Here is a 25,631-nt window from a genome sequence, read left to right as displayed (position 1 = left end):
GGCGGTGGCCCTGGGGGCGGGGCCGGGGTTGCTGGGCATGGAGGGCCGGGCAGGGGACTCTTGAAGTCTCTGCTGCATCTGTGACCCGGAAAGCCACTCCAGGCCCAGGCTGAGTGACAGGTTGGACCAGGTACAGGTCAAAGACCTCCAGAGCAGAAGGGAGCTCCCAGGCTGAGCAGCTGTTATGCAAAAATTTCCATTGGTCCTGTTTCCTGTATTTCTCAAAGGCTTTCTGTGAGGGCTCCTAGCCTGGGAGGCCTGAGACACAGTCCCTCAGGGCCGGAAGTGGGTGTCCGGTGTCACCAGGACACACCCCCAGCTTTATGGCTGTGACTCAGCCCTCACCCAGCCCAGGGCTCTCCCAGCCCTGAGTCTCTCCGGTTTGGCACACACCCACATCCGGGCTCCACCAGCTGGGCTGCTCTTCTCTGAAGGCAGAGGGCAGTGGGCAGGGTCTGGGAACTGCCTGTCCAGGGGACAGTGGGACGGGGAGGGGCCGCTCTCGACAACAGGTTTGTCATCATTGCTGCTAAGAATAGCAGGGAGGGAACCAGGGCCTGGCTCAGGCCCAGAGGTGCGTGGTCAGTCACCACTGCTGCCCATCTGGCAGGTAGGGATACCTGTCATTCTCATGTCACCATCCCCAAGGAACAGAGATGGGAGAGCCCAGATCAGATCACATGGCCAGGAGGTGGACAGGTATTCCCCAGGGACTCCAGTTCCAGAGCCTAGGATTTGAAGTCAGAGGTTTATTGAACACCTATTAAGTGCTAGACACTGTTCTAAGCGCTGGCGAGGCAGGGTGAATGAGACAGGGGGCTGCCCTCGTGGGGCAGACCTCCTCTGGCAGACAGGGATACGCAGCAGATCAGCAAGTGAGCAGAAGCTACGGAGGTGGCCCATCCTCGCCCTGCTGGCCAGGGCTCAGGGAGCCTACACACCGCTCTGTCCTCCTTATACCCTGAAATGTCTCCTCCCCTAGCAAGACCGCTCCAAGGTGTCTACTCAAGAGAAGTGAAAACACTTGTCCACACAAAGACTTGTGCAAATGCTCATAGCAGATCTATTCACCATAGCCAAATAGTGGACATCATTTCAGCCCTTGTCATCCGGCAGTGGGGGGAGGGAAAGAAAATGTGACCTATCCATTGATGATGGAATCCCATTCAGCCCAAAGCAGGAACAAAATGCCGATTCATGTTACAGCAGGCATCAACCTCGAAACCAGAATGCCACAGGAAATTTCCGGAAAAGACAAATATAGAAACAGTCAGTGGCTTTGGGATTGCGTGGGGCTGGGGTAGGAACAAGGAGTGACTGCAGAGGAGCATGAAGGACCTTGTTGGGGCGGTGGAAATGTTCCAGAACTGGACTGTGGTCATGATTGCACAACTCTGTGAATTTTCTAAAAATCATTGAATTGCACACTGAAAGCGAATGAGTTTATGGCATGTCAATTATGCCTCAATAAAGCTGGTCACAGAACGCTCTCTCCTCCCATTTCCACTGGCAGAGACCTTCTCGTCCGATTTAACCAAGTGTCCCCAGCACCTAGGACAGTTCACGGCACACAGAGGGCACCCGTGAATGTTGGGACAGGGAACAGAAGTAGCTTAGGAACCCTATGGGAGCACAGCCCCTGTCTTCCCCCCTTGGCCACCCTCCTTGAAAGGCTTGCCTATGCAGATGATCCCTTTCTTGGGGACATTGATGCCACTCGGTGACATGGCCCTCGCCTACGGAACCTCCAGTTGTGAATCCAAAGGCACCCTGGAATCTCAGCCGCATGACCCGGGCACCATCCTGTGGCTCCCTTGGGCTCTCGGCCCTCCCTCTTGCCGGGCCACCCCTCCCACCTCCACCTTCGCAGATCTCAGCTCCACACCCTGGTCTATCCTCAGACCCTCTAGATGCCACGTGACACCCAGGTGAGTGTCCCCAAGATTTCTCAAGCTTTACATTTCTCACACTCAGGTTCTATCTTCCCCTCACCCTCCGCCCGCAGCGCCCTCCGTGATTGGCCCCTCACCCTGGAGCCCGGGCACTCTCCCCCGGCCCTCGCTCCTGTGCCCACCAGGTCCCATCAACCCATTCTACTTCCCAGCAATCGTCCCTGTCCCAGGCCCTCTCCTGGCCACCACCCCCCTTGCGCTGCATCTTCACCTCGCTGTGACCTGGCGACTTTTTACAGGGTCAGACCCTCAGAGGGCCTCGAGTGGTGGTCACAGCCCTGATCCCAGTGACTCGGAGGCCGAGGGCAGCCTGGCGACTCAGTGAGACCGGGTCTCAAGGAAGGAGAGGAGGAGTGAAAGCGCCTGGTGGGGGTCCGTGCAGGGTGCTTGCCTCGCATGCCCAGGGCCTGGGGTCATCACCAGCCACATAAAAAGCAAAAGTTTCTTTGGGTTCCATGCAACAGGCACTGGCCCCGCAGCCCAGGCTACCGTCTGTGGGCTGCGGTGATCCGGAAGGACACCAGGGGCATTCCACTGCTGGGAAGCACTGGGCCATCGGGAGAGGAAAGGGAGGCACTGGGCAGGCCTGGGCCAGGCCGCCAGCTCAGGGGCCTTCTGGGCGGATCTCCAGGACCTGGCACCTTATGAACTTAGCCCCTTGGATCCCGGGGAGCAGCTCCAGCCCTGCCCCAATTCGCACAGGTGCGTCTATGGGGCCCACTCTGAGCCCAGGGCCCTCTTCAGATAGGAATGGTCTGAGCCCAGCTGCTCTTCAAGACCACCTGGGAGGCCTGGCCGCTCCCAGACCCTCAGCAGCTGCCAGCCGGCCCCTGATTCTGGCCTCCTCTCCTGCTCTTCCCTTCTCACCCCTGGCCTTGGTGCTGGGTGCCCGGGACGGCTGTGCGGGAGGGTCGCCTTCAGGTCCAGCTTCCCATTACAATTAATTCCCATTCCCCAAATTCCAATTTTTGTTATGACTTATCCAAGACGCGGGAACTGGGCCAATCGGGGCCTTCTTGGCCTTGGGGTGGATTCCTGCAGGGGGTGTTATTTGGCAATCCTTCTCCTCTCAAGGCTCCAGCCCCTGGACACGTCCGCCCCCTGCTGGGCAGCTGAGAACTGCTCTGGACAACGCCCTCTGCCTGTGAGCAGTCTCCTAGTGCTCAGCTCCCCGCTGGGTCCTCCGCGCCTGCCCTGGTTCTCATCCTCAGCTCCCCATCTGCCTCCACTGCTGGGCTCCTGCCAGTCTCCTGGCCTCCACCACCCTCTCAATTGCCTCCAGAGTCACATCTCTAGGAACACCAATCTTATCACTCTGCTCCTCAAAAACATTCAGTGGCTCCCTAGTCCCTAAGGAATTGGTGCAAATTCTTAGACAGGCACCCCAAGTCCTTCATCATCTTTCCACCCATTCTGAAGCTCTTGAGCTGCTGAGACCAGTGACAAGCAGGTAGCCCCCCATCGTCCAGCCAGCCCAACTTACAGCTGTGGGGCGTGTCTCATCCATGCTACTTCTCTGGCACTGAGCCTGCACTGTCTTTGTCATTGTTGAATATGCCTTGTAACTCTTTGAGGACAGGCACCATATCTTAAACAAAAGTCATAACAAAAATATTAACTGCTGGGCGTGGTGGCACACGCCTGTAATCCCAGCATCTGGGGAGGCTGAGGCAGGAGGATTGCAAGTTGAAGGCCAGCCTCAGCAAGTTAGTGAAGCCAGAATTAAAAATAGGTAGTCAGGTCCTTTCTGCCAGTGAACGCCACCGAGAAAGCATCATTAAAGTCTCTCTTCCTGCTGCCTCATGTCTAAATCAGAGTCCCCTAAAGAGCCCGAACAGCTGCGGAAGCTACTCATCGGAGGGCTGAGCTTTAAAACAACTGATGAGAGTCTGAGAAGCCATTTTGAGCAATGGGGACACTCATGGACTGTGTGGTCATGAGAGACCCAAACACAAAAACACTCAAGGGACTTTGGGTTTGTCATTTATGCCACTGTGGAGGAAGTGGCTGTGAAAAACCAGCCTCTACCTCAGAGCAAAGCCTGTCCAAGGAAGGGACATGACCTTTGTCCTTGGAAAGACCCACAGAGCACTCCTAGGCACATTCCCACCCTGCTGAGTTGTTTATCTACAAATAACAGGAGAGATCTGCTGTGCCAGGTGTCCCTGACTCAGTCAGGCCAGGTGGGGACCCAGAGTAACCCCCTAGCAGCCACCAATCAGCATGAGACAGGGAAATACCTGGGATGCCAGATGACCCTCCCAGTAGTTTATGGTGTTGGGAAACCGTGTAGTTCAGCACGAACACCCCTCTTGGCTTAAACCAATCAGTTCAAATGAATCCCCCTCTTGTAGTAATCAATCACCCCTACCCAACTTGTTCCCGCCAGTGAATGGGCTAATCATGTTTTAGAGTTGTTATTTGATTTTCCCGCGGTGTGTGATGATTTGCTAAGAGATGCTATGATGTATGTGGGGGTCCCTGCCTTCCCCAAAGAATGTATAAAACTGCCACAAACCCTGGGCTCAGGGCCTCTCAGTGTCACCAGTTGCTGTGTGCGCGGAGGACCCAGCTAGCTGGCAATAAACGCCTCTTTGCTGCTTACATGGATCTTGGTCTCTTGTGTTTTTGGGGGGTCCCGAATTCAAGCATAACAGCTGCAGCCATGAATGCAAGACCTTGTACACAAGGTGGATGGAAGGTTGTGGAACCTCAGAGGGCTGTCTCCAGAGAAGACTTTCAAAGACCAGGGGCCCACTTAACTGTGAAAAAGATTGTTGTTGGTGGCATTAAAGAAGACATCGGGGAACATCATCTACGAGATCATTTTGAACAGTAGGGGAAATTGAAGTGATCGAAATCTTGACTGACGGAGGCAGTGGAAAGAAAAGGGGCTTTGCTTTTGTAACTTTTGATGACCGTGACTCTGTGGATAAGACTGTCATTCAGAAAGACCCTGCTGTGAAGGGCCACACCTGAGACATGAGGAAAGCCAGGTCCCAGCAAGAGATGGCTGGCGCCTCCTCTAGCCAAAGAGGTCGAGGTGGTTCTGCAAGCCTTGGTGGTGGAGGTGGAGGTGGTGTTGGTGGAAATGACAATTCCGGCCGTGGAGGGAACTTCAGTGGTGGTGGCTTTGGTGGCAGCGGGGATGGCTACAATGGATCTGGTAATGACGGGAGCGATTCTGGAGGTGGTAGAAGCTGCAGTGATTTGGGCAGTTACAACGATCAGTCGTCAAACTTTGGCCCACGAAGGGGGGGGACTCTGGAGGCAGAAGCTCTGGACCTTGCGGTGGTGGAGGCCAACACCACGAGACCCAGGTGGCTCTGGTGGCTCCAGCAGCGGCAGCAGGAGCTCTGGCAGGGGCAGAGGTTTTGATACTGCCAGGAAACAGAGCTTCTCAGGAGAGGAGAGCCAGGAAGTGACAGGGAAGCCACAGGTCACAGCAGATTTGTGAACTCAGCCAAGCACCGTGGTGGCCGGGCCTCGCTGCTGCGGTTCAGACAGTGCTCATGTGTGTGGGCCCAGAACTCTGTATCTGTGACTAATTGTGTAACAGGTTATTTTAGTTCTGTTCTGTGGAAAGCGTAAACATCCCAACAAAGGGTTTAATGTAGACTCTTTTTGGCACCCATGCTGTTGATTGCTATGCAATAGTCTGATCATGACGCTGAATGAATGTGTCCTTAAAAAAAATAGGTAGTCAGGGGAGATAGATAAATTGGGCCAGATGGAGGAAAATCCACCAACTAGTTTTGGTCCCAAAGGTTGGAGACTGCCTGGTGGGAGACTGAAATGTTGATGTCCCCAAAGCCCAGCCAACCGTGGCCTTCCTGAAGAATTGTTAGTGAAGCGGCTCCTCCCACTGCTGACCTGTTAGAGAACTGCTGATTAATTCGCCAGGCCCCTTCCTGCCGGATCACTCCGCCCACCTTTTGGCTTTCCCAGGGCATCTCCCAGTCACACACACAGGATGAGGGGAAAGGAAGGAGATGAGGGAAGAAGGTAAAAGAACAAAGAAAACTTTAGATGTATAAAGGGATGGGACTTCCTCATCCCACGGATTCGGTGTTTTGGGTCCCCTTCTCCCTCAAGGTTGAAGTCTCTTCTAGCCTTTCAATAAAGCTTCTCTGGGGTTATACTTCAACCTTCGGGGAAGCAGGATCATTAGTGAGACCCTTTCTCAAAATAAACGAAATAAAAAGGCTAGGGATGTAGCTCAGTATAAAGTGCCCCTGGGTTCCATTCCTGGTACTCCCCCCTCCCCCCAAAGAAGGCCTTTCTGCAGCCTTTATCTTCCCTTCCTCAGGATGACCGGGTAAGGCAGGTGGGGCTCAGGTTATAATCTCCAACAGGCAGATGAGAAAGCACAGCTCAGAGAGGCTCAGTAACTTGCTGATAGTCACACAGCCAGCAAGCTGCAGGGCACAGAGAGGGTCCTGGTCTTCTGCTGCCTGATTCTGTCTGTGTCAATACTCCCTGGGCGCTTCCTTGAGCACTTCTGCTTTCCCAGATCGTATACGGCCAGTGAGCACCACTATTTGTCCATCTTCACCCCTGGGTATTGCTGGGTGGTCACTGGGAGCTCAGCCTCAGCCTGTCTTTGACCTTCCCATACAGAGGTAACACATGGCAGTCACACTGCCCTTCCCTAGCTGTGTGACTCTGGGGAGTCACAGCCCTTTTCCGGGCCAGCTTCCCCTCTGCCCAGTGAAGGTCTGAACCAGTGGGGGCCAAAAAATACCCCCAGGGCAAGGTCCTGTGGCTCTCCTGCTAGGTGGTGTTTTGTTGGGGAGTTTGGGGACACTAATGCCAGGGCGGTGCTCTGGGCAGAGTCCTGTGGGAGGGGAGAGTTCTCTGGTAGCCTAGGATAAGCCTTGTCCCAGGACAGCCCAGGGCCAGGACCCGCTGGGGGAGCACCCTGCGGCTTGGACAGTGTCATGCAGGGCCCTGGGGGGTCTTGCTCTTGTCTGTTAATGTTTTGTGCCTTTTTTTAATGTTCAGCAGGAGGACACCATGCCACGAGGGTCAGGCCTGCTCATGGTCCTCAGCGCTGCTTTCTGTCATTTGGGGACCACGTCAGAGCCAGGGCTTCCAGTGTGAGGTCTCCCCTGCTGGAACGGCCCGCCGTGTCCCTTCCTCACCCCTCACCACCCGACTGTCTGGACGCGTCAGGACAACTGAGACAGAGGTGAACCCGGCAGGCCTGGCCCTCCTCCCCGAGAGGCCCTGCTCTGAGGCCCAGCCACAAGGCCCACCTGGGCACTGTGCCCAGCGGCCTGACCAGCCCAGACAGCCGGTCCAGCCGGAATGAAAATCAGCCCAGAAGTGCAGGCTACAGGGGCTCGGGCCTGCAGAGTCCGTGGCCACAGGAGGAGGGATGTCCAGCAGGAGGGAGCCCAGGCGTCTCCCCCCCAGCCCTGTCCTGGAGAGCTCCCTGGGTGCCACCAGCCCCCGCTGCCTCCACCCCCTTGAGAACCCCGAGAGCCAGGAGGAGTCCGGAAGCACAGGACCGGCCATCAGGTGCGGGGAGGAAGGCCGCAGTTCTGGGAGAGGAACTGGGAGGAATGGGGGCAGGGTGACAGAGGGGACAGCATTCAGTGGCTGAAACCAAGACAATGGATTAAGAGGTGAGGGAGAGGGAAGTCCTGAGAAGGCCCTGAAATCAGACACCAAGGCTCCAAGGGACTTGTACCAGGTGCAGGGACACAATAGCAGCGATCTGGGGACACTCGCTGCCGACCCACATAGTGGGGCTGGGAGGAAGTGGAAGCCTGGCGCTGGGAGAGGTGGACAGCACAGTGCAGGTGACCACAGTGCTGCGGGGGGGCCCCTGCAGGAAGGAGGCAGTGGACAGGCTCCCAGCTGTCATCCAGGGCCAGCTGGGGGAGGAGGACCCCCTGGATCCTCTCTGCTGACCCCGGGGGTTTCCTGTGGGCTGGAGCAAATGACGGGTTAATGATCTAATGTGCAAAGACCCTCTCTCAAGGTCACATTCTGGGGTCTGAGTGAACAGGAGTCTTGGGGAGGGGGAACCTCTTAAACCACACACCTACACCGCAGCCTGACGTCACCAAGGGCCTGAAGGTGATGCCCCTGCAGAATCAGATCCTGTGGGCCAGCTTCCCAGCCTGGTGACGGGGCTCCACAGCCGTGCAGGCCGGGCCACCCTCCTGCCGTTCTAATGTGTAGTGTCCCCCCGCCCTGCCCCATGCAGCAGGGCTGTCGATGAGGAGGCTGGTGACGTGGCTGTTGGAGGTACGTGGTGTCTAGGAGACTGAATCCTTGTCCCTGTGCCTAGAAGGGGCTGCTGATGACAGGGCTGCACAGCAGCCAGGCCACTCTGCCAGGCCACCTGCAAAGCCCTTCCGAGTGTAGCTTCACACCCTACGCCCCTCAAAAATTCACCGTTTGAAAAGATCTACTTGAAGTCCCAGGAAGAGCACTCGGACTTTGGCTGGGACAACCTGAGGCATTTTATATAAGAAAATCAAGGTAGGAAACACGTGTTGCGGGGCACATATGGCAGGCAGGGGAAGCCTGTGGCTGCCTGTAGGGGACACTGCAGTCCCCAGCTGGCTCCTGCAAACAGCCCAACAGCTACACCAGGACCCACACCAGGAGCAAGCGTGAGCTAGAACTTGAACTTGCTCCTGGGGAACAAACAGGGAGAATGGCATTGTCCCGTTTACAAAGATCTTAATGGGGCCAGGTGTGGTGACACACGCCTGCCATCCCAGAGGCTTGGCAAAGATAGGGGGACTGCAAGCTTGAGGCCAGCCTCAGCCACTAAGCAAGGCCCTAAACAACTTATTTAAAAAATTAAAAAGGGGATGGGGATGTGGCTCAGTGGTTAATGGCCTTTGGGTTCAATCCCCAGGACCAAATAACACAGAACAGATGTTAATTGCATGATGGGCTTCATTTTCTATTCTAAAGCTGGGCAACACTTCATCCCACAAATAGAGAAGAAGGCCGAGTTTGACTTTAAAGCATTTGTAGCTGGAACGAAACCAGAGAAGACCAAGCATATCTTCCTTTACAAACATGGTCTCCTAGAGCCGGCCTGCAGCTCGGGGCCCATCCTCCAAGAAACAGGAAACAAAGCCAATGTGCTCTTACTGGCTCACAGAGGGTCCTGAAAACCCCCAGGGTGCTCCATTTGGGCACAGCTCATGTTAAATGACATAGTGAACACCTGTGGGTGCCTGGGTATGGGTGCCCAGGGTCCAGGGTGCCGGGCCTTGGCTCCAGCCCTGGCGGGGAGCTGCCCAGGGTCCCGGTGGAGAGTGGTGATTTGAATCATGGTCTGACTCCCTCATGGCTGCTTTTGCGCTGGGAACTGCCTGTGCAAAGGTGCAGGTCAAGGTGGCCCTGTTGCTATGGTGATGTCTGGCCAGAGGCGGCTAGGTGTGAAGGCGGGCAGCTGTACCAGTCGGAACCTTGGGCTCAGTCACCAACTCCCGGGAATGGAGAATTCTGAGCATAACAAGGTGACCCTAATGTCTCGCCAGGCCCACGTCCTTCATGTTGTCTGTTTTGCTGAAACTTTCCCACAAAGAACCTTTTAATGAAACCCCCATAATGAACGTGCTGAGCTAGCTTTGGGTCAGTGGAGCTCCATCAGAGCTTGGCTGTCCACCTGGCCCAGCTTTTTCTGTGTGTCTGTCTTTTCTTCATCCCCATCGCCCCTCATCCAGTTTCTCCCCTGAATTCACGGCCGCGGCTGAGAGCAGTGAAGAGAGGGCCGGGCAGTCCCTGCAGCAGATCCCGCCTGACCCCGGGATCAGCTGATGCGGGGCGGGCAGGAGGCCGCAGAGTGGAAGTGGCACCTAGAGGGAGCTCACCACCCACCTGGGGGAAGGATGACCTCTAGAGAAGGGTCCAGAGAGGGTGGGGCTGGAGGACAGTGCACAGAGAGGAAGTTTTGGCAAGTGAAGGGCAGGAGCCCAGGGCCAGGTGGCCTCCACCCTCCCCAGCACGGGAGCTGGTAGAGCTGAAGGACCACGGGCCTGGGACAAAAGGCCGCAGGACAGAAAAAGCCCGTGGACTCGGGTGGAGCCCTAAGATGGGATGGGGCGTGGGCTGGGACGGTGGGCCCTCCAGCAGTGGCCCAGGCGTGGGGGGAGCGGGGACTCGGTGAGGAGGCTGCCGGGGGCTCGGGCGGCAGCCCAAGCCATGCTGGGAGCAGGCGCAGGAGGAGCTGAGCCTGGGAGAGGTCAGAAACGGAGAAAATGACCAGCTGGTGCCGCCCTGGGCCCGGGGCCCAGCCCATCAGGAAGGGAAATAGAGGGAGGGTGGTGGCAGAAAATAGGCTGTCATCCTGGGCCAAGAGAGTCACTGCCGGAGCTGGGCCGGGTGACAAGCAGCACTGACCCCAGCTCACACGCTCCTGAGGCTGAGGACACCGCACGGTCCCCAGCTGTGTGCTGGGCACTGTGCAGAGGAAACATCTGGTCACTCGTGGGACAGCCAATGTGTGACGCAGACCCCAGCCGCGCCTCTCACCCAGCAACAGCCATCAGCAACTAGCACTCTCTTCTAGCCGCCCGGGCCACCCTCGTCATCAGAGAGGAGACCGAGGTCAGCACCCGGAGTCCACCTTCCCCCAGGTCAGAAGCAGCAGGTGGGGAGGTTAACCGCAGCACGGCCCACACTGCATTTCTGAGGCAAAACAATGAACTCCCCTTTTTGGTGCTAGGGATCGAATCCACGGGTGCTTCCACCACTGGAACATGTCCCCAGCCATTTTTATTTTGTTGAGACAGGACTCACTCAGTTGCTCAAGCTGGCCTCAAACTTGCAATCCTCCTGGCTCAGCCTCCCCAGCCTCTGGGATTACAGGCCTGTGCCACCACTCCCAGCTTAACCCCCTTTCACTCACACGAGGAAGGACGCCTATGCTGTCCGGGGTGGCCTGGGGGCTCTCAGTCAGCCCGACCCAGGGACCCAGGACTCAGCACAGTGCCCTGAGAACAAACCCCAAGCCCCGCCCCTGACCTGGAAACAGAGGGAGGCGGAGCTTTCCAGATAGTGACTCAGTTAGTCCAAGGGTCGGATGGGACCCTCAGAAAAGGGCTCTTACCAAGAACCCCTCCCACCTCCGGAGCCATCGATGCATCCGTCCGTCAGTCTCCCAGGTGGGCTCAGGTCCTTCCCTGTTTCTCCTTAAGACCCTGGAGTCTGGGGAGGCTCCATGGACATCACGTGGCCCGTCCCCGCTGATGGCTGCCAACAGTACTCAGGAACCCAGATGCTGGCGCCACAGAAGCCATTAGCGGGAACGGTCTGTGCTGGTCTCCAAACCTGGGGTGACAGAAACAGGTCTCTCCTGAGAGCACCCTGACCAAGGCCTCTGCAAATGATGGTCGCCTCCAAAGGTGAAAGGAACGAAGCTGAAGCTGCCGTGTGGCGGGACCCGGGGCTCCCTGGGTGCAGCGCCACTCGGGGAGGTGATAAGGGTGGCCTTCCAACTCGTCTGTAGTGGGGTTTTGTACTGAGGATTGAGCCAGGTGCACTCTACCCTGAGCGACACCCCCAGGCCTTTCTGTTTTTTTGAGACAGGTATTGCTAACCTGAGTTGCTGAGGCTGGCCTCGAGCCTGCAGTCCTCCTGCCTCGGCCTCTGGAGTCTCTGGTTAGGGCTGCAACATCACCCGCCTCATAACTGTCATAACCAGCTGAGTCCCGGCTGAACTCTTACTGTTTGTCAAAAGGGCTAGTTCCACACATCCATGCCAGTTCTTTTGCCCTCATGAAACAGACACCTTGACCTTCCAAATAAGTGCTTTATTATTTACAGGCTCAGGAATGAGGACTCTAGAAAAAAGGAAATTCCAAAATAGGTCTTAGGCCTTCAGTGGGGTCTGGGAAGGGGGTCGTCTTGACAAGGCCCAGCGGGGCTTCCTTCTTGCTGGTGGTCACTTCCAGGTGGAGAGGACGGATCGTCCTGAGTCTCTTGTGCGGCCTGCCCTGGGCCCCAGGGGCTGCCCTGGTCGACTTCTGAGCTCCCGGTCGGCCCCATCGCCCTGGGCCAGCTCCTCGTCGTACCTGGAAACAGACCATCTCCAGGATCACAGGGGGCTCTGCACACATGTCACTGGGAAGCAGCAGGCCTGACCCCTGACCCCAGTCCCACCTCGCCCAGCTCCAGCCCCGCTGCCCACAGGCAGCTTTAGCGGCCCACAGCCTCGAGGACCACGCGGTTCAACTGCTACTGAGGACAGGGCCCTGTCCCACCCTGCAGTGGACATTTTAACAGGTCCCCAGACAGATGGTGGCAATGAACACAAATGAGACACCACAGGTTAGCCCTGTGCAGTGACGGGAGGCCCTGCGTCTCCAAACCCTCTGTCCGGCACCCCTGGTAGGGGCCAGAGGCTGACAGGAGGGGACCAGCTCAGGCGCACACCTCCAGCAGGACCTCTTATGCCCCTCCAGGTCCTCGCCGCCTGGTTTCCAATGCTCACCAGCACGGGCAGTGCCAGGGCGAGCGGCGTGAGTGGGGCGGGAAAGCGCCTGGCGTCTGTAGGGGCTGGACGGAGCCTGGGTGCCCTGTGCCAAACGGCATCAGAGCAAGTCCCTGCCCTTCTGCCGCAGTGGGGCCCCTCCAAGGTCCCTCAGGTGGAGAGATGCTGCCCACCCCTCCCGTGACTGCCCACTACCCTCTAGCTCAGACCCAGGCCGTGGCAGAGCTGGGGTGTCACCCAGGACTCCGTATCCCTAACGCAGAGCTTCCTCCTGCCGCCGCTCGTGGTTAAGTGCGTCCTGCCCGCGGACCCTCGGTCATCTGCGGACTCTGCACCACCCATAAAGGGCCAAGGGGGCCGGTCTGCTGCAGGCTGCATTCTGCGGGCTCCTGGCCAAGGGCGTGCTTCTGCCTCAGGGTCATTCCCAGAACCAGAATCCGCGGGTGCAGGGGGTCTGTCTCAGAAACGCTTGGGTGGTAGGACGCCTGCGCTGTGCTCCTGGTGGCAGACGGGGCGGATGTGCAGGGAGGGAGAGGCCCGGGCACCCCTGCTCCCCACATGGCAGACTCCACAGGGCCCACTCTGCGCTGGGGTAGGACAGCAGGACACCCCACCAGGTGCTCCTCTCCTCCCAGCGTGGTAAGGGAGCCCCTCTGCACAGGGCCAGCACCCCTGTCCCTGGAGACTGCTACGGCCCCCAGACACCCCATCCACAGGCTACCACCCTATGGCTTGCTGGGCATCTGCATCACTGACTGAGGGCTACAGTGACGCTTCCTGTGTCTCCTGGCCACCCCTAGCACTTGGCAAGGCGGGTGGGCAGAACTGCTGAAGGAGTGGACAGGACCACACTCGGCCCATGAGGATGGAAGCCTGTGCCACGCGGCCTGAAAACCACAGCAACTGAGCACACCTGGCTGGCGAGCGGCTGGGACCAGGCGCTGTCCCCCCAGAGCTGTGGCACCTGGGGAGCAAACGGAACCCAGACAGAGCCAGGCGGTGTCTATGGCCCTTCCTATTCCAAAGCCTCTCTTCTGGGTTTTGACAGGCAGAACAGTTACCATTGTTTGTTTGTTTGTTTGTTCGTTCTGCGGTACAGGATGGAGTCCAGGATCTTGCACTCTGCCCCTGAGCTACTTTTTATGTTTTGGTTGAGGCAGGGTCTGCTCGATTGCTCAGGCTGGCCTTGAACTTGCGATCTCCCTACCTCAGCCTTCCCCGTCACGTCACGTCACGGGGATTTCAGGTTTGCGCCGCCGCACCTGGCTACTGTCTGGGTTCTAAATATATTTTTTTGGGGTGCGAGGGGTGTTTTTAAAGGCTGTGGAACCAGAGCTGGCAGCTCAGACAGACTCTTGGGGGCAGATGCACAAGGCTGGCGTTGTGGTGCCAGGCGGGACAATCTGGGGGCAGCAAGAACACCTGTTTCTGGGCAGCCCCAGTGTGACCCTGGCATGTGAACCTATGCTGCCAGCCTCCCGCTCTTCACACTGAAGGGTGGCCGTGAGCACTGGCAACATGCAGCACAGGGCCTGGCGCGGGGACAGGGCAGGCGTTGGGGACAGAAGCCCCTCTTGCCACAGAGCCCTTCTCTCCACTCTGCACCGGCCCTGCTCAGCAGCCGGGCCATAACGGACACCTGCAGGTCCTGGGCAGGAGCTAGGACTGCCTCCACACAGGAGCCCGTGCCACCTCATAGCTGGGGGAAGAGGGTGGCTCAACAGACGGGTGACCTTCTTCTTCTCAGAGGGGCCTTACCTCTGCTCCTCGGCCTGGACATGGAGCAGCTGGCCCATCCCCTCAAGGAGGTCACAGGCTGGAGGGGCACAGAGCCCACCCATGTGTTCCCAACCCACCAGCCTCCCTGCCACCCTGAGCAGGACTGAAGGGGGACCCCTAGGCCCTGGTGCTCCTGGCAGACCCCCCTCATATTGTCCCCACCCTACAGCTCCCATTGCAGAGCCACAGATCTGAGCCCGTGGGGGTCCCCTGCAGCTGACATCTGTCACCTCACACCACCCTTGGTTCCCACGCTGCCAATCCAAAGCGGCCCTGGCCAGGGCCCATTCTGCTGCGCTTCTAGACTCTCCATCCATCCTCAGCAACCTCCATGCAGTGCCGGGTCCATCTTTTCATGTCACAGCATGAGGGGACCACTTCAGGGGGACTCCTCTCCTCAGGGGCTGGGAGGGCGCGGGAAGGAGCGTGTGGAGCGCGCGGCGAGCCCTCGGAGGTCAGCCACAAGAGGCAGCTCCCTCCAGCTGCAGGATGGCTCCTGGCTCCAGTTGACGAGGTGCCCATGGACAGGAGCTCCTCGGCATCACACAGCCCTGAGGGGGCGCCCAGGGCCAGGTCCACCGGCCTCCCAGCTGTCCCAGAGCCCCCAGTGCCTGAGCAGAACACCGGCCTAGCTTTCCTCCTCGGCCGTGAGCCCCGCCGCGGCATCGCGAATGAGACACTGCCTCCGACACCCACGCGGGGCCTTGGCACACCTCAGGGGACAACTGCAGAGCCTCACGCGACTTACAGAATTTCGTAATTCCCAAGAACTTCCTTTGGAGGGGACTTGTTCCATTTGCAGTCTGGGATTTCGCCGTTGGGGACAGCAATGTTGAGGGTGTCGTTAATGAGGTTGTACTTAAGGATTCGATCGTTGGCAGTGCTGGAGGTGAGGGATGGGGACGCGTTTACCTAAGAGAGGAAAACCACAGTCTGCACCGTGCCCTCGCTCCTCCAGGCCCGCAGGAGAGGACACGGCTGCCACCCGGTTTAGGTGGCCGTCATGACTGAATATGACTTTATGATGCTTTACTAACATTATTTAATGTTCCCATCTTGTACGGGGAACATTTTGTAATCTAATTTTATTAGCTGTTAGATAAAGCAGAACTGATTAGGATTAGAATCCTCAAATCAGCTATCACACCCATAAAACCCTGGGGTCAGCATAAATATAACTTTATGTCACCTCAGATCACACTCTGCTATGTCCTAAGTACCAAAAGCCACCCAGAACCAGGTCAATGGCCCAGAGGACCCTGACCACACAGCAGCGTGGGGTTTGAGGTAAAGGAAAGACCTTCCTTTTTCATAAAAGAGCCACACCTCACCAGGAAGCAGCACTCTGACTCCAGTGGGGACCCACTGACACACAGGAGCGGGTCCCCCAAAGCCTCTGAGCACTGAGGCAAGCCCCAAGCCCCACAGGTGAAATGCAGACGTTCACCCCTGGAGAGACCCAGCCTCAGCTCACAGCCGATTTACTCCTATTTTAGGTGTGGTTCTAATGACCTTGGTTAGCCCCCAGGCCCTGGGGGACAGAGGCAGCAGACCTGTGATGAGTCAGGTTTCTCCCAGTCAGAGAGCAGCTGGCCCATCCCCTCCAGGAGGTCACAGGCTGGAGGGGCACAGGACCTGTGTGGCTGGCAGGGGGTCTACTGTAGACACTATCAGGAATCCTGGTATCTCAGCTGCCTTTAAAATTACCACTGTAGGCTGGGGACAGAGGTGTATGCCTATAATCCCAGTGGCTCAGGAGGCTGAGGCAGGAGGATCAAAAGTTCAAAGCAGCCTCAGCAACTTAGTGAGGCCCTGAGCAACTTAGTGAGACCCTGTCTCACATACCAGCTAAGTGCTCTACCACTGAGCCACAACCCAGTAAGACACTGTCTCCAAAAATAAATAGGACTGGGGATGTGGCTCAGTGTTTTAAGTGCCCCTGGGTTCAGTCCCCAATTCAAAAAAAAAAAATTAAAAATAAGCTGGGCGCGGTGGCACAGGCCTGTAATCCCAGCAGCTCTCGAGGCTGAGGCAGGAGGATCTCGAGTTCAAAGCCAGCCTTAGGAAAAGCAAGGCCCTAAGCAACTTAGCAAGACCCTGACTCTAAATAAAATATATTTAAAAAAGGGCTGGAGATGTCGCTCAGTGGTTGAGTGCCCCTGGCTTCAATTCCTAGTACAAATAAATAAATAATAAAAATCATGGGCTGAGGATGTGGCTCAAGCGGCAGCGCGCTCGCCTGGCATGCGTGTGGCCTGGGTTCGATCCTCAGCACCACATACAAACAAAGATGTTGTGTCCGCCGAGAACTAAAAAATAAATATTAAAAAAAAATCAATTAATCAATCAATCAATCATTTTTAAAAGAAAAGAAATAAATAATGGTCCAGCTGGATATGGTGGTACATGCGTATAATTCCAGCTACGAGGGAGGCTGAGGCAGGAGAGTCGCAAGCTTGAGGCCAGCCTGGGCAACTCTCTGTCTCAAAAAAAAAAAAAAAGAAAAAGAAATTAAAAAGGGCTGGGGGTGTGGCTCAATGGTAGAGCACCCCTGGGCTCAAATCCCAGTGCCACACATACATATGAAACAGAAAAAAATGGCTACATTTAGGATCCTAGTGCATCAAGGAAAGCTTGGCTCCCATTCAAGATACTCCGTTTAAGATGCAGGAAAAAAGCACACGTTATACTCCTACCCCCTACCCCCCCACCGCCCCCAACACACAGAGCTTTGGCAGCAGAGCAAGTGAGGTCCCTGGAAAACCCCGGAACACAGCCAGCCTGTGCACAGGAATCTGGGCTCTTCCAACAGCCGCTGGGGGGTCTCTGACTTTCCTAACCCCCAGCCCCGCCCCACAACTCAGGAGGACCCAGGGCTTCCTGGCCTGAGCTCCACCTCCACAGGAGCCTGGTGAGGAGACCCTCTGAGCGAAACGTGGCCAAGAACCCGCAGAGCACAGAGCCGGACGCTTTCATTCCCACAGCATGCTCAGAGCCGGCTTAGCACCTGGGCAAGGTGAGCAGGAAGCTCAGGCCTGCTGTGCAGCGTGGCCTGTCACCAGGAAAGGGCCCTCTGCACAGCAGGGCGCATGTACCCCTGTGTCCCTGGCACAGCCACCATGAGTCCTCCCTACTCCTGGGAACAGACAGATCAACCCACTTCCAAACTGCCTTCCTACAGGCCCAGGAAGAGCGAGAGCTTCCCTGACCTCTGGACAGCAGGCTCCTGCTGACAGAGCGCTTTGTGGTTTGGAGCCCCCTCTCTGGAGAGGAGCGGCCCCCACGAGGACTCAAGGGTCAGGGTGCAGGGCTGCTGGAGCACCAACAGCCTTGAAGCTCCCGAGGCTTGAGGGTCCCGGTCACCAAGCTCTGCGCTCATCTGGAGAGGGACCCCAGCCCCACCGCACTCCCAGCTGGGGCTCAGGGGAGAGATGGGTCCGGGGTGCACTCCTGACTGCCCAACCCGAGCCTCTGTCCCAGTCCTCCTGCCCAGCCTGGTGAACGCTGGCCGGGGCCGCTGGGCGCATGCTGGGCAGCCTGAGGGCGGGCTGCGTGAGGCGAGCCCAGTGCAGGCATCCCCAGTTACCTCGATCAGCCAGGGCTTCAGCTTGTCGTCGATGATGATGTCGTAGCCGTAGCACTCGAAGCAGTGCTTGTCATTGTTCATCACCGGCTGCGGGGAAGAGAGAGCAGTTACCCAGCTGGCGTCACACCTCAGGCCTCCCGCAGTCCTGGCTTCCTGTGACCAGGCTCCTCCCTTTGTTCCCGGGGCTTAGAGATGGAACCTGCCTCCACCCAGCAGGGACCAGGGAAGCAATAACTGTCTCCACATCCTGCTCGCCAGAAGCTCCCCACGGTCAGCCCTGAATGTCCGCCAGTGTGAGACTGTCCTGAGCCGCACAAGTCCAGCCTGGGCACTGGGGAGAAGGCCCACGCGGCCTGCACAGACACATGCTGGCCACCAGAGGGTTCCACTTCCTCCCAGCCCTGCGCCACCTGAGTGTCCCACTACGAAGCTCTGCTTCCAGTGATGAGTCAGTCCACTCGCTTACAGTTTCTCAGGGTCCTTGTGACAATCAGTCCCATTCCACTTCCACATCCCTCACCTAAACTACTCCAAGAATGTTCGAAACAACCCAGCTGGGTGTGGCGCACGCCTGGAATCCCAGCAAACTGGGAGGCTGAGGCAGGAGGATCACAAATTCAAGACCAGAAGCAGCAACTTAGCAAGGCCTTAAGACTTAAAAAGGCGGGGGGGGGGGGGGGGTATGCTCAGTGATTAAGTACAAACAAACCAACCCAGCTCCTTGCTCACTGTGCAGATTCCTGGGTCCTCCCCCTGGACACCACCCACTAGGAGTGGCCCAGGGTCAGTAGTGTCACATGCCCTTTGGGGATTCTTGTGTACCCCATCAGTGAACCCCAGAGACAAGCAGGTGAGGCCTTTTCATCCCTTGGTGGCAAGTGGCTCTGCTTAAACAAAACCCTTGATTTCAGTGGAAAGTCTCAGGGGACCCAGCCTGGGACCCCTCCTCACTCACTGAGGGAGGGAAGCTGGGCGGCAGTGGGTGGCTTCCTGGTGGAATCCTGACATCAACAGTCTTTCTTGGTCAACCAGCCAGCTTTCCTCAAAGCCCCACCACTCCAGGGGGGTCTGCAGTGGCTGGAAGCAACTGAGAGGACAGCTTGGCCAGGACGCACCCCGGATTATTCCTGTAATCCCAGCCATTCGGAGCTAAGGCAGGAGGACCCTAAAGCCAAGGCCAGCCTCAGCAACTCAGCAAGACCCTGTCCCCAAACCAAAAACTAAAAAAGGCCGGGGTGTGGCTCAGTGGTAGAACCACCCTGAGTTCAGTCGCTGGCACCAGGGGAAAATAAATAGACAAATAATAGCACCTTGGCTGGGGTTGTGGCTCAACGGTAGAGCACTCACCTAGCATGTGCGAGGTCCTGGGTTCGATTCTCAGCACCACGTAAAGATAAATAAATAAAATAAAGGTACTGTATCCAACTACAATTGAAAAATACATATTAAAAATAAATAATAGCACCTAACTCCTCTGGGTCAGTAAGGTGACCTCGGGGCACTGTTCACAAGCCCCGTGACACTGGTGTCTGGCTCAGCTCACTGATGTAAGTCTCAGACTCAGAACAGGCAGGTACGAGGCTTAAAGCACAGCTGAGCTAGCACCCCCTCACGACCTGCCACCGAGCCAGAGGGACAGGCTTCTGTCAACGCAGCAGGAAGGTGTGGAACTGGGTCCCCAAGACGAGTGCCAGCAATGACCCAGCTCCTGGGTCTTTCTCCTCCGAATTGTCAACACAAACCAATGATGAAGCCCGCGATCAACCGCACAGCGCTCAGAGCTCCTTGGAGAACAGGAAGTACATCACTCTAGACCTGGAAAGGCCCCAGGTCACCTTTTCCTGTCTCAGGCCTTCTTCAGGTGACTTCTGTGAAGTGCCTTTCCAGCCGCACAGGCAGGAGGGGGCAGCCCACACTCCAGGAGGTCTCCCTGGGGGTCTCCATGGAGGTCTCCACCAAGGTCTCCAATGGAGGGTTGCAGACGCGCCCCACGCTCAGCCCAAGCCTCTGGGCACAGAGACTTCACACACCTGCGCTCGCGGCAGGGCTCCTCCCCAGGCCCTCGGTCTGCGGGCCGCGTGCTGCAGCCTGGCTGTGGTTCTTTGGCTCTTCAACTTGATTTCTTAAGCTTCTGAAGATTTTTCTTTAATATGTTTTTTAGTTGTAGGTGGAAAGAATATGCGAGCCACAACCCCAGCCCCACTTCTGAAGATTTATAAAGTACCTTTCTTAAAAGACTAGGATGTGAGGGGCTGGGGATGTGGCTCAAGCGGTGGTGCACTCGCCTGGCATGCGTGCGGCCTGGGTTCGATCCTCAGCACCACATACAAACAAAGATGTTGTGTCTGCCAAATACTAAAAAATAAATATTAAAATTATTTCTCTCTCCCTCTCTCTGTCTCTAAAAAAACAAAAGACTAGGATGTGGCCGGCACCCTCCAACAATTTCCATGGCTACGTGTCCTCGGTCCCACACCTGAGTGGGGGAGGGCCCGTCAGAGGCCAGCTCAGCAGCAAGACCATGAGACCAGGTGGAGGGACCCAGTCTCCGGTGAGGGCCTCGGCAGTGGGCTGGTGCCTCCCGACCCTCACTGGTGAGGTGGAGGACTGCCGGGCCTTGAGCCAATGCCAGGCCGTCCGCTTTCTAGCTCTAGGGCTCGAGCCCCCATTTTCTCGTGCGTCAAGTTGGGGTGATCAGACACCTCAGAGATACCATCTGTGAAGCCCTGAACGTGAGGGCCAGCACGAGGGGCTCTAAGTACTCTTCCTCTCCCCGCTCAGGGCAGGTGCGCGCCTGCTTCAGAGCAACACAAGCAGCAAACCGAAGAGCGGAGGTGGAGCAAGTCAGCTCTAGATGTTCATGGAGCAGCGGAGACTGCAGCCAGACAGGAGGGTCCACCTCCATCACTCGCTTCCCACAGAAACATTCACCCGGAGCCAGTGGGCACAGGGAGAGCCGAGGATGGTGTCGGGGCACCTGGGCTGCCGCAAAGGATGCAGGGCCTGTGGCCACACGTGGGAAGCTGGACCCAGCTCACTGAGCAGCGACGCCCTGAGGGGGCCTCTGGCTGACCCACAGACATGAGGACATGAACGCGGGTATTTTAGCAAAACAACAAGAGCAGCCTGGTGGTGAGCACGGCCAGCTCCTGAGGGCCTTCATCCCGGTGCCCACCTGGCCCCTGAACCTGGCACTCACCGCCACAGCCTTCAGGGACTGCACGATGATCCAGTGGATCTCGTCAAACAGCTTGCTGGTCACCTCCTTGCCGCGGGTGCTCTCCAGGTACAGCCGCAGGTTGCTCACGGTCCACTTGCCCCCGTGGATGTGGTTGTAGTCCTCCTAGTGACAGAAAACGGGGACAGGGCACCTTCCAGCAATGCACCTGAGGAACCCAGCCACCTGCTCTCTCGTCCCTCCAAGGTCATTCGAGTGCCTTCTGGGTGTGGGCAGATGGGTTCCCTGCCTGGCAGAGCTCTGAGCCTCCTAAAGTCCAGCGCTACAGTATTCTCATAACCGACCTCACAGCCCATGTTGTGGAGGGCCACCCAGGCCCCCTTCAAGACCAGAGCATTCCTGCCCCAGCAGAGACCCTCCAGGAAGCTGCCTCATCCAAGGTCATGCCTGGCAGGGCCTGGCAGATGCCAGCGTCGGCCCTCTCCCTGCTCCTGCACAGTTAGGTGGGCACCCAGCTCCACAGCGCCACCTGGTGCCAGCTGGCGCCTCTGCTGCAGCTGCGTTTGCTCCCCTGGCAGTGCCCTGGCCTTGCCCACCTCCCTGCTTCACGAGCTGCTCCTGAGGATGAGCCCCACACCTCCTGCCCGCAGATCTCTGCCTCAGTCTCTCACCTGGAAAAGCCAGGCCAAGACACATGTGTGCTAGGCCCTACACTCAAAAACACCATGCGTGGCCAGGCGCACAGCACATGCCTGTGATCCTAGTGACGTGGGAGGCTGAGGCAGGAGGACTGCAAATTCAGGGCCAACATCACTTAGCAAGGCCCTGTATCAAAATAAAAAAATAAACAAATTAGCAGGGCTGGGGGTGTAGCTCAGTGGCAGAGCACCTGCCTCACACGCATAAGGCCCTGGGTTCCATCCTTAGCACCACATAAAAATAAATAAAAATAAAGGCATTGTGTCTATCTACAACTAAAAAAAAAAAAAAAAGAAAGAAAGAAAAAACTCCACGCTTGTAATTCTCTAACAAGCCTGCGGTGTCACCAATGCGGCCTCGATTCATGAGCAGGGTAATGGACTCAGAGCGGCTGCCATGTGCCCAAGCTTTCGTCCTGGGCTGGGGTGGAGCAGGCCCCAGGGTTCCTGAAGCCGGCTCAGCACTCCTCCTGTCCCCCCATCCCTGCCGATCCGTTCCCCCCATACCACCGGCCTTTGAAGGAGGCTCCGTCACTGACCTAGCTGACCCCACTGTGCCCCCGGCTCCGCCTGGCCATGGGGACTTTCTTTCCCCTCTGACCCCCCTGAGTCATCTCTCCTGCGGTCACCTGGATTCCAGGGACGCAGGTCTGATCCATAAACACCTCATGAGGAGGACTAGAAGCCCCACCCCTAAACACCAGTGACCTTCTCGGTGCCAACAAAGCTCTTACGGTGGATCCTGAGCTGATGGAGCAGGATGGCCTGCTGTGCCAGCTCTGCAGACCCCAAGCCTAGCTCCCCTTGCCCTCGACCAGCCCCTGGAGACAGAGCCCAGGTGCAAGACCTCTCTGTTCTTCCTGGCGTAGCCACACCCACAACAAAGCTCCCTCCCTGACCTCACCACTCCTCCCTAGGACTGGCTTTGGGGACCAGTGGCTGATGCTCGTCCCACAGCCAGGGGCTTCCCTCTTACACTGGTGACACAAAGGCATCAGGAGGTAATGAGTCTGGGGTTTCACTTTCAAAGCAAGAGGTTGAGAACTGTGAAACCAAACCCCACCAGCCTCACAGGAGGGCTCAGAGCCATGATGCTCAGCGGGCGAGGTGGAGTGTGGCGTTTTTTTTTGTGTGGCACTGGGGATTGAACCCAGGGGTGCCTTACCCCTGAGCTACAGCTACAGCCCTTTCTATTATTATTTTAATTTTGAGATGGGATCTCGCTAAGTTGCTGGGGATCTTGCTGTATTGCTAAAACTGGCCTCAAACTCGCAAGCCTCCTCCTTCAGCCTTCTGATCACTGGGATTACAGGGACTGGCTTTTTATTAGAGCACCATTATACACAGTAGCTGGATGCATTTTGACAAGATCATGCAGGCATGGAGTTTGATTTCACTCCCCACTCTTCCCTTATTTTTAAGAAATATTTAAAAATTTTTTTTTAGTTGTAGGTGGACACAATACCTTTATTTTATTTTTATGTGGTGCTAAGGATTGAACCCAGTGCCTCTAGGCGAGCGCTCTATCACTGAGCCACCACTCCAACCCCTCCTCCCCTTATTTTACTTTTTATTTTTTATTTTTGGTACCAGGGACTGAACCCAGGGGCACTCGACCTCTGAGCCACATCCCCATCTCTATTTTGCATTTTATTTAGAGTCTCACTGAGTTGCTTTGTGCCTCGCCATTGCTGAGGCTGGCTTTGAACTTGGGATCCTCCTGCCTCAGCCTCCTGATCTGCTGGGATGACAGGTGAGTGCCACCGCGTCCGGCTTCCTCTCCTAATTTTGATGCATTTTCTAACCTATATTCCAACGTCAGACAGATCTACGAGACGCGACGACCTCATCGTAGCAGAAGGAACCTCTTAATACTATTTTTCCTTTTATTGTGACAGACTAAGTAAGGCTTAAGGTTGAACGTGCTTGTCCAAGGTCACAGAACTAGAAAGGGGGACCTGCACCTGTGGCCTCCTCTCTCCCAGAGCCCCCCTCTTGTCTTCCCCCAAGCAAGCACCTGGCCCCCATCCCCTGGCGCCAGGGCCTCGGGCCAGGATGCACCCTCCACACCACCCCTGGGCCACCTGTCCTCTCCTGCGGACACAGGAAAGCAGCCCACGCAGCAGGAGCAGAAAGACACTCACCCCGTGCTTCTGGATGGCCACGTTGGTGAGGTGGACGAACATGTTGTCCAGCTCGCTGGTGCTCGGGGTGTACTTCACGGTACAAAACCGGCAAAACCCCAGCTTATACCTGGGGGGAGTTCAACTGACTCAGACTCTGAGGACTAAAAGGAACGGCTTTTGCTTTAACGTTTAAAGGAGCTGCCCTCTTGTTTGTGGGATTCACAGTGGCATCAAGGCCAGTGGCTCTTATTTTCCCAGGACCCACCTGAGCACCCACTGTTTTACTAAATCCCTCGCCTCACGGTGGTGCTAAGCAGGAGGCCGAGTCAGGCTAAGATGCACATCAGCTAGAGGCAAGGCCCGGCTCTTACATGTAACAGCGCAGCGGGCGGTAGGTGGACACCAGAACATAGAGGCGCAGGTCAAACTTCCTCCCGCCGATGAGCAAGGGGTTGCTGATGTACAGCGAGATCACGTAGGCCTCTTTGGTGGACTGAGACACGAACCTGCGCACCAAGAGGGTAAAAGACAGTATTGGCACAACCCATTAAAGAGTGAACTGATGGACCCAGCCTCATTAGACTTAGAAATTTCTGGGCTAGACACAGCTCAGTGGTAAAGCATTTGTTTAGCTAAAGCCCTGAGTTTAATCCCCAGTGCTAGAAAACAAAATTTCTGTAAAACACATCGTCAAGAAAATATAAAGATGGGCTGGGGTTGTGGCTCAGCGGTAGAGCACTCGCCTAGCACGTGTGAGGCCCTGGGTTCGATCCTCAGCACCACATAAAAATAAATGCATAAACTAAAGATACTGTGTCCAACTACAGCTAAAAAATAAATATTAAAAAAAAAGAAAATATAAAGACAAGCACAAACTGGGAGGAAATATGCTCAAAAGACATATCTGACAAAGGACGGTTATCCCCAAATACAAAGAACGCTAAAACCCAACAATAATATCAACCATTTAGAGATGGATCAAGACCTTAAAGGTCTCTCAGCAAAGATAGGCACATGGTGGAGACTACGCACAGGAAGAGACGCTCCACCTCAGACGCCATCAGGAGGGCACGATAAACCACCTGTGAAGGGTCACACCAAGCGCCCACCAGGACACGGAGCAACAGGTCCGCACTCACGGCTGGCAGTGCAAAGTGGGGCAGCCGCTTTGGAAGACGGTTTGGAGGCTGTGCTTTGGCACTGGGGATTGAACCCAGGGTGCCCTAGCACTGAGTTCCATCTCCCGCCCTTTTTGTTTTTTATTTTGATAGAGTCTTGCTGAGTTGCTGAGGCTGGCCTTGACCTTGTGATCCTCCTCCGTCAGCCTCCTGAATTGCTAGGATCACAATTGCTAGGTGTGCCACCATATTCAGCTCATCAGGAACTTTCTAAAGAAACTAAACACACTCTGCCACAGGTCTACCAATCAGACCCCTCGGCGTCTCCCCAGAGGAGCTGAGAACACGTGTCCCTGCAAACCCTGCCCCTGGACCTTTACGGCAGCTTGTTCATAACTCCCCCAGACCAGGAAGCAACCAAGATGTCCTTCAGCAAGTGAGGGATAAATAATCTGTGGTCCATGCAGATAACGGGATATTAATCAGTGGGACAAAGAAAGCATGGAGCCAGGAGAAGACACAGATGCCTATCATGCACTATGACAAAGCTTAACGCACGTTGCTCACAACCGAAGCAGAGGTGAAAGGCTAGATGTGGTGGGATTCCTCCTGGGTGGCACTAGGGAAAAGGCAAGGGGACAGCACAAAGACCAGAGGCTGCCAGAGGCTGGGGGGAGGGGCAGGAGCAGCTGAGCACCCAGGGCTGTGGACCTGTCTCTTATACAC

At 56.4% G+C, this 25,631-nt stretch overlaps 1 protein-coding gene and 1 pseudogene across 11 annotated transcripts in view; one reads left to right on the top strand and one right to left on the bottom strand.

Moving 5' to 3' along the window:
* Nucleotides 1–3,888: 3,888 nt before the first annotated feature.
* Nucleotides 3,889–5,409, top strand: LOC107155761 (annotated as a pseudogene).
* Nucleotides 5,410–11,719: 6,310 nt separating this feature from the next.
* Nucleotides 11,720–25,631, bottom strand: part of Ttll1 (TTL family tubulin polyglutamylase complex subunit L1) — a 27,334-nt gene continuing 13,422 nt past the window's right edge. For all 11 annotated transcript variants that reach the window (XM_048803026.1, XM_015501821.2, XM_048803031.1 and 8 more), the window contains 6 exons: nucleotides 24,159–24,293; nucleotides 23,806–23,914; nucleotides 20,985–21,128; nucleotides 17,786–17,872; nucleotides 14,948–15,111; nucleotides 11,720–12,001 (listed from right to left, as the gene is read on the bottom strand). In XM_048803026.1, coding sequence (XP_048658983.1) covers nucleotides 11,872–12,001; nucleotides 14,948–15,111; nucleotides 17,786–17,872; nucleotides 20,985–21,128; nucleotides 23,806–23,914; nucleotides 24,159–24,293 — 769 coding nt within the window. In that variant the 3' untranslated portion in view covers nucleotides 11,720–11,871. The remainder of the gene's footprint in view (nucleotides 12,002–14,947; nucleotides 15,112–17,785; nucleotides 17,873–20,984; nucleotides 21,129–23,805; nucleotides 23,915–24,158; nucleotides 24,294–25,631) is intronic.

This window comes from Marmota marmota, unplaced genomic scaffold, assembly GCF_001458135.2.
Source record: "Marmota marmota marmota unplaced genomic scaffold, marMar, whole genome shotgun sequence".
NCBI lineage: Eukaryota > Metazoa > Chordata > Mammalia > Rodentia > Sciuridae > Marmota > Marmota marmota.
The sequence above is the reverse complement of the archived record's forward strand: the minus strand, read 5'-3'. Positions and strand labels throughout refer to the sequence as shown.